Raw genomic sequence first — 9960 nt, 5'->3', positions numbered from 1 at the left:
CACACACACACACACACACACACACACAAACACACACAAAAACACACACAACACACACACACACAAACAAAAACACACACACACACACACACACACACACACACACACACACACACAACACACACACACACACACACACACACACACACACACACACACACACACACACACACACACACACACAGTTCCTCACAGTTCCACACAAGAGATTGGTGCAAAAACTGGAGGACCAAGCTGGGATAACAGGGAATGCACTACAATGGATCAAGGAATACTTGTCAGGAAGACAGCAGCGAGTCATGGTACGTGGCGAGTTGTCAGAGTGGGCACCTGTGACCAGCGGGGTCCCGCAGGGGTCAGTCCTAGGACCAGTGCTGTTTCTGGTATTTGTGAACGACATGACGGAAGGAATAGACTCTGAGGTGTCCCTGTTTGCAGATGACGTGAAGTTGATGAGAAGAATTCACTCGATCGAAGACCAGGCAAAACTACAAAGGGATCTGGACAGGCTGCAGACCTGGTCCAGCAATTGGCTCCTGGAGTTCAATCCCACCAAGTGCAAAGTCATGAAGATTGGGGAAGGGCAAAGAAGACCGCAGACGGAGTACAGTCTAGGGGGCCAGAGACTACAAACCTCACTCAAGGAAAAAGATCTTGGGGTGAGTATAACACCAGGCACATCTCCTGAAGCGCACATCAACCAAATAACTGCTGCAGCATATGGGCGCCTAGCTAACCTCAGAACAGCATTCCGACATCTTAATAAGGAATCGTTCAGGACCCTGTACACCGTGTACGTTAGGTCCATATTGGAGTATGCGGCACCAGTTTGGAACCCACACCTAGCCAAGCACGTAAAGAAATTAGAGAAAGTGCAAATGTTTGCAACAAGACTAGTCCCAGAGCTAAGAGGTATGTCCTACGAGGAGAGGTTAAGGGAAATCAACCTGACGACACTGGAGGACAGGAGAGATAGGGGGGACATGATAACGACATACAAAATACTGAGAGGAATTGACAAGGTGGACAAAGACAGGATGTTCCAGAGACTGGACACAGTAACAAGGGGACACAGTTGGAAGTTGAAGACACAGATGAATCACAGGGATGTTAGGAAGTATTTCTTCAGCCACAGAGTAGTCAGGAAGTGGAATAGTTTGGGAAGCGATGTAGTGGAGTCAGGATCCATACATAGCTTTAAGCAGAGGTACGATAAAGCTCATGGTTCAGGGAGAGTGACCTAGTAGCGACCAGTGAAGAGGCGGGGCCAGGAGCTTGGACTCGACCCCTGCAACCTCAACTAGGTGAGTATAACTAGGTGAGTACACACACTATCTATCTACATATAATAATAACAATAAATAGTATAGATATTAACGTATAGTAATCAAGGAGAGTCTGCCATTACATTCCCAGCAACTAAACCATCACCTCACGCCACGGTAACTTCAGTAATTAACACCTGTGTAAGACATACACCTTCTTTCACGCTACCACACATACAACATACACCACGCACACACGAACATACAACATACACCACCCACACACGAACATACAACATACACCACCCACACACGAACATACAACATACACCACCCACACACGAACATACAACATACACCACGCACACACGAACATACAACATACACCACCCACACACGAACATACAACATACACCACCCACACACGATCATACAACATACACCACCCACACACGATCATACAACATACACCACCCACACACGAACATACAACATACACCACCCACACACGATCATACAACATACACCACCCACACACGATCATACAACATACACCACCCACACACGAACATACAACATACACCACCCACACACGATCATACAACATACACCACCCACACACGAACATACAACATACACCACCCACACACGATCATACAACATACACCACCCACACACGATCATACAACATACACCACCCACACACGAACATACAACATACACCACCCACACACGATCATACAACATACACCACCCACACACGAACATACAACATACACCACCCACACACGAACATACAACATACACCACCCACACACGAACATACAACATACACCACCCACACACGATCATACAACATACACCACCCACACACGAACATACAACATACACCACCCACACACGATCATACAACATACACCACCCACACACGAACATACAACATACACCACCCACACACGAACATACAACATACACCACCCACACACGAACATACAACATACACCACCCACACACGAACATACAACATACACCACCCACACACGATCATACAACATACACCACCCACACACGAACATACAACATACACCACCCACACACGATCATACAACATACACCACCCACACACGATCATACAACATACACCACCCACACACGAACATACAACATACACCACCCACACACGATCATACAACATACACCACCCACACACGATCATACAACATACACCACCCACACACGATCATACAACATACACCACCCACACACGATCATACAACATACACCACCCACACACGAACATACAACATACACCACCCACACACGATCATACAACATACACCACCCACACACGATCATACAACATACACCACCCACACACGATCATACAACATACACCACCCACACACGATCATACAACATACACCACCCACACACGAACATACAACATACACCACCCACACACGATCATACAACATACACCACCCACACACGAACATACAACATACACCACCCACACACGATCATACAACATACACCACGCACACACGAACATACAACATACACCACCCACACACGAACATACAACATACACCACGCACACACGAACATACAACATACACCACGCACACACGAACATACAACATACACCACGCACACACGATCATACAACATACACCACCCACACACGATCATACAACATACACCACCCACACACGAACATACAACATACACCACCCACACACGAACATACAACATACACCACCCACACACGAACATACAACATACACCACCCACACACGAACATACAACATACACCACCCACACACGAACATACAACATACACCACCCACACACGATCATACAACATACACCACGCACACACGAACATACAACATACACCACCCACACACGATCATACAACATACACCACGCACACACGAACATACAACATACACCACCCACACACGAACATACAACATACACCACGCACACACGAACATACAACATACACCACGCACACACGAACATACAACATACACCACCCACACACGATCATACAACATACACCACGCACAAACGAACATACAACATGCACCACCCACACACGATCATACAACATACACCACCCATACACGAACATACAACATACACCACGCACACACGAACATACAACATGCACCACCCACACACGATCATACAACATACACCACGCACACACGAACATACAACATACACCACGCACACACGAACATACAACATACACCACCCACACACGATCATACAACATACACCACCCACACACGAACATACAACATACATCACGCACACACGAACATACAACATACACCACGCACACACGAACATACAACATACACCACGCACACACGAACATACAACATGCATCACGCACACACGAACATACAACATGCACCACGCACACACGAACATACAACATACACCACGCACACACGAACATGCAACATACACCACGCACACACGATCATACAACATACACCACGCACACACGATCATACAACATGCATCACGCACACACGAACATACAACATACACCACCCACACACGAACATACAACATACACCACCCACACACGAACATACAACATACACCACCCACACACGATCATACAACATACACCACCCACACACGAACATACAACATACACCACCCACACACGATCATACAACATACACCACCCACACACGATCATACAACATACACCACCCACACACGAACATACAACATACACCACCCACACACGATCATACAACATACACCACCCACACACGATCATACAACATACACCACCCACACACGATCATACAACATACACCACGCACACACGATCATACAACATACACCACCCACACACGAACATACAACATACACCACCCACACACGATCATACAACATACACCACCCACACACGATCATACAACATACACCACGCACACACGATCATACAACATACACCACCCACACACGATCATACAACATACACCACCCACACACGAACATACAACATACACCACCCACACACGATCATACAACATACACCACCCACACACGAACATACAACATACACCACCCACACACGATCATACAACATACACCACGCACACACGAACATACAACATACACCACCCACACACGAACATACAACATACACCACGCACACACGAACATACAACATACACCACGCACACACGAACATACAACATACACCACGCACACACGATCATACAACATACACCACCCACACACGATCATACAACATACACCACCCACACACGAACATACAACATACACCACCCACACACGAACATACAACATACACCACCCACACACGAACATACAACATACACCACCCACACACGAACATACAACATACACCACCCACACACGAACATACAACATACACCACCCACACACGATCATACAACATACACCACGCACACACGAACATACAACATACACCACCCACACACGATCATACAACATACACCACGCACACACGAACATACAACATACACCACCCACACACGAACATACAACATACACCACGCACACACGAACATACAACATACACCACGCACACACGAACATACAACATACACCACCCACACACGATCATACAACATACACCACGCACAAACGAACATACAACATGCACCACCCACACACGATCATACAACATACACCACCCACACACGAACATACAACATACACCACGCACACACGAACATACAACATGCACCACCCACACACGATCATACAACATACACCACGCACACACGAACATACAACATACACCACCCACACACGATCATACAACATACACCACCCACACACGAACATACAACATACATCACGCACACACGAACATACAACATACACCACGCACACACGATCATACAACATACACCACGCACACACGATCATACAACATGCATCACGCACACACGAACATACAACATGCACCACGCACACACGAACATACAACATACACCACGCACACACGAACATGCAACATACACCACGTACACACAAACATAGAACATACACCACGCACAAACGAGCATACAACATACACCACGCACACACGAACATGCAACATACACCACGTACACACAAACATAGAACATACACCACGCACAAACGAGCATACAACATACACCACGCACACACTAACATGCAACATACACCACGCACACACGAACATACAACATGCATCACGCACACACGAACATACAACATGCATCACGCACACACGAACATACAACATGCATCACGCACACACGAACATACAACATGCATCACGCACACACGAACATACAACATGCACCACGCACACACAAACATACAACATGCATCACGCACACACGAACATACAACATGCATCACGCACACACGAACATACAACATGCATCACGCACACACGAACATACAACATGCATCACGCACACACGAACATACAACATGCACCACGCACACACAAACATACAACATGCATCACGCACACACGAACATACAACATGCATCACGCACACACGAACATACAACATGCATCACGCACACACGAACATACAACATGCATCACGCACACACGAACATACAACATGCATCACGCACACACGAACATACAACATACATGGTTGAAAGATGAACGTCCATTTTCAACTGATCCTCCACGTACGTATCCGTCAGTGTGGACCTTAAGACCTTCTTAATTTGGGTTAGGCAGGAGAATGTGGATTCATAATGCTGTAGATGTGGGTATTCCATTGCATTTTTCCATATTACAGTGATACCTTTCTTGGTATCAAACAGGGACGTACAATGTTATCTTCTGAGAGTTCAGTAAGTCCCATCTGTAACTCTATAGGGACTGTTGTGGACATGAACTAGGTGAGGCTGTAATGTTTATCTCAGTGTGAGGTCATCATTGTCAAAGTCAGTGAACCTTTCATTGTACTCATCTGAGACATAAACAACTTGCCTGTTTTTATGTACAAAAAAGCTTCTCAAGTATTGTCATCAATTATTGCAACGCTCTTTAACAAATCCATTGAATCATCTACCTTCCCAACAATCCTCAAAATAGTGAGGGTCACTCCGATCCATAAAGGAGGTGACCAAGCTGACTTGAACAACTATAGACCAATATCTAACTTACCACTGCTCTCTAAAATCTTTGAAAAATTAATTCATAGACGGATCTATTCCTACCTCGTTTCACACAACATATTAAACCCTTGTCAGTTTGGATTCAGGAATAATAAAAGCACAAATGATGCTATCATACACATGCTAGAACTAATATATACCGCACTTGAAGAGAAAGAAGTCCCGCTGGGCACTTTCATTGATTTACGTAAAGCTCTCGATACAGTCGACCATGAACTGCTGTACTCCAAATTAATGCACTATGGTATCAGAGGCCACTCCCTCAACTACCTAAAAATCATACCTTAGTAACAGAACTCAATATATGTATGCAAATTGTGCAAACTCTTCCACCCAACCAATCACAGTAGGAGTCCCACAAATAAGCGTCCTTGGACCACTCCTCTTTCTCATCTACATCAATGATCTACCGAATGCATCACAGCTACTCAAATCCATATTATTTGCAGATGACACTACATAAGTCTTCTCCCACCCAAACACAGTCATACTAGCAAACACAGTCAATGCCGAATTGCAGAAAATATCTGCCTGGATGATGGCTAACAAACTTACCTTGAATACTGTTAAAAGCTATTTCATTCAGTTTGGAAACAAAGCTGTAAATGATCCGATTAACATAACGCTAAATGGATCATCAGTCACAAGACTCACAGAGGGAAAATTCCTAGGTATCCACCTTGACAGTAGCCTTAAGTTCCGAACACACATACAACAAATCACCAAGAAAATCTCCAAGACTGTAGGTATACTATCAAAGATAAGGTACTGTGTTCCACAATCAGCTCTCCTGGCACTGTACCATTCACTCATATACCCTTATCTTACATATGGAATTTGTGCATGGGGATCAACAACATCCAATCACCTAAAACCCCCAATAACCCAGCAAAAGGCAGCAGTAAGAATAATAAATTCCCACTCCTGCCAGTATACTCCACCAATTTTCAAAAGTCTGAATCTGCTCACCATTAAGAACATTCATACTTATTCATGTACCTACTACATACACAGAACAATACACACAAATATAAACCCTCCACTCAAACTTCTCCTCACCAACCTTAACAGGACACATGACCACAACACAAGACACAGATCTCTTTTTGATATACCTCGTGTCCATATCACACTGTGTAAAAACTCTAAGCACATAAAGGCCCCAAAATATGGAATTCATTACCAGAAGATATTAAAGTAACTCAGTCTGAAAATCAATTTAAGACTCTTCTCAAAAGTCACTTAATCACCCTAGACTAAATGTTAAATACTCAGTACACACTTACTCACCTATGTTCTCCCACATCATAACTTCAATCACATTGAACCTTTCATCCATTGTTGACACGAATATAATTGAATCATTGTTTTCACAAAAAGTATTTTCGAATATTTAAATATATCTTTTGTCTTATACAAATTAGATTCACTTATAATTACTATTCTACTGTACAACTATGATATAATTACTTTCCTACTGTACAACTATGATATACTACTCCTTAGTATTAAGTAGACTGTAATCGACACCATGCTTAGCCCTTCTAGGGTAGGGTAGGTGCCTGAGCCCGAGCCTTTAGCTCATAAGACTGTCATTCCCATTTGCCCCCTTGTGGCGGGGATGGCAGACCAGAGAGGCCTAGCTTGTGGCTAGGCCTGGGGACAGTTGGTCCCAAAGATGAGGAGGTACTTGTGCCTCCTCCCATGGGAGACTTAGGTCTCAGACACTCCCTAAAGAGGGAGCCAAGGCCGGGCCACCACTTGGACAAGGCCCGGGCCGGGAGAATACCGGCTAATCTTTAACTAACTAAGTAGACTGTAAGTCAATAATGTTAAGTTGGACCATAATACCTAGGCATAATAGATGCTCTTTACATTGCAACCCACTATTGTATATACACAATCTCAATGTACTGTTTGCAAAGACATAAAATAAATAAATAATGAGTCTGTAACAGTAGGTTAGGTTAAGTTAGGTTAGGTTAGGTTAGGTTAGGTTAGGTTAGGTTAGGTTAAGTTAGGTTAGGTTAGGTTAGGTTAGGTTAGGTTAGGTTAGGTTAGGTTAGGTTAGGTTAGGTTAAGTTAGGTTAGGTTAGGTTAGGTTAAGTTAGGTTAGGTTAGGTTAGGTTAGGTTAGGTTAGGTTAGGTTAAGTTAGGTTAGGTTAGGTTAAGTTAGGTTAGGTTAGGTTAGGTTAGGTTAGGTTAAGTTAGGTTAGGTTAGGTTAAGTTAGGTTAGGTTAGGTTAAGTTAGGTTAGGTTAGGTTAGGTTAGGTTAGGTTAGGTTAGGTTAGGTTAGGTTAAGTTAGGTTAGGTTAGGTTAGGTTAGGTTAGGTTAGGTTAAGTTAGGTTAGGTTAGGTTAGGTTAGGTTAAGTTAGGTTTGTCAGGAAACAGCACAAATGTCTCCTGGCGCGGGTCTTACATAATGACCCGCCATTGGAGCTTTTGGTCAGCTGACCGAGGCTTTCCGCTGGCTTACCGATCCACCCCCTTAAAAATTATGAAATTATGAACATTTAAATTAATGCCAAGCGAGATCATTACAAAATAACTACTGTGAAACATTTGGTAAACGCTCGATGCTGTGAATGTCTGCTGGTGCAATTTATTTGTGTCATTCTCTTCAATTATTATATGATAATAGTGTTCAAATTTACTCTTCCTTAATGCTAACAAACTTTAAATAAAAAAAACTGATTTTGTCAAGTTTGATAAAGAAGTTAACAGACATGACGGTATGAGGGACGTAACGGCATAACGGAGGTGACGGCATAACGGACGTAACGGCATAACGGACTTAACGGCATATCGGAGGTGACGGCCTAACGGTCGTGACGGCATAACGGTCGTGACGGCATAACGGTCGTGACGGCATAACGGACGTAATAATCACCAACAGAATGGTCATCAATGTCTCCAACACTTGTGTATTCACACTGAGATTGAATGATAATCTCTCGTAGTAACATGTTAGTCTTCTGTGGGAACAATAATATGTACCATGTAATGGGTCTGCTTGATTAGTTAATGTGATTCTAAGATCATATACTGGCATCATTAAGGAGGTTCATGCTTAAGCTTTTCACCACCAGACAGAAATACTTTAATCCCTAAAATGGGGATTAAAGTAAACTCTCGGCAAATATATATATATATATATATATATATATATATATATATATATATATATATATATATATATATATATATATATATATATATATATATATATATATATATATATATATATATATATATATATATTCTGAGAAAAATATACCTCTCTAAACTAGAAAACTCAGGTAGAGACTCGTGAGGGGGACGTAACTAGAGCCAGAGCTTGCTACCACCTGCAGCTCACAAGACTGTCATTCCCACGAGCCTACTGGGGCGGGGAAGATGGCAGACCAGAGGCCTAGCTTCTCCCTACGAGCCCCGTGAGGGCGGGGAATGGGGCTAGGCCTAGGGACAGTTGGTCCCAGAAAATGAGGA

General features: G+C 43.5%; 1 protein-coding gene across 1 annotated transcript in view; it reads right to left on the bottom strand.

The window, feature by feature from the left end:
- Window positions 1-9343, bottom strand: part of LOC128687108 (tubulin polyglutamylase ttll-5-like) — a 38489-nt gene extending 29146 nt beyond the window's left edge. The window contains exon 1 of the mRNA XM_070098303.1: window positions 9296-9343. Coding sequence (XP_069954404.1) covers window positions 9296-9343 — 48 coding nt within the window. The remainder of the gene's footprint in view (window positions 1-9295) is intronic.
- Between the last annotated feature and the right edge of the window lie 617 nt (window positions 9344-9960).

Source organism: Cherax quadricarinatus, chromosome 62, assembly GCF_038502225.1.
Source record: "Cherax quadricarinatus isolate ZL_2023a chromosome 62, ASM3850222v1, whole genome shotgun sequence".
NCBI classification, from domain to species: Eukaryota; Metazoa; Arthropoda; class Malacostraca; order Decapoda; family Parastacidae; genus Cherax; species Cherax quadricarinatus.
Note: the sequence above shows the minus strand (reverse complement) of the source record. Positions and strands in the feature narration are given on the sequence as shown.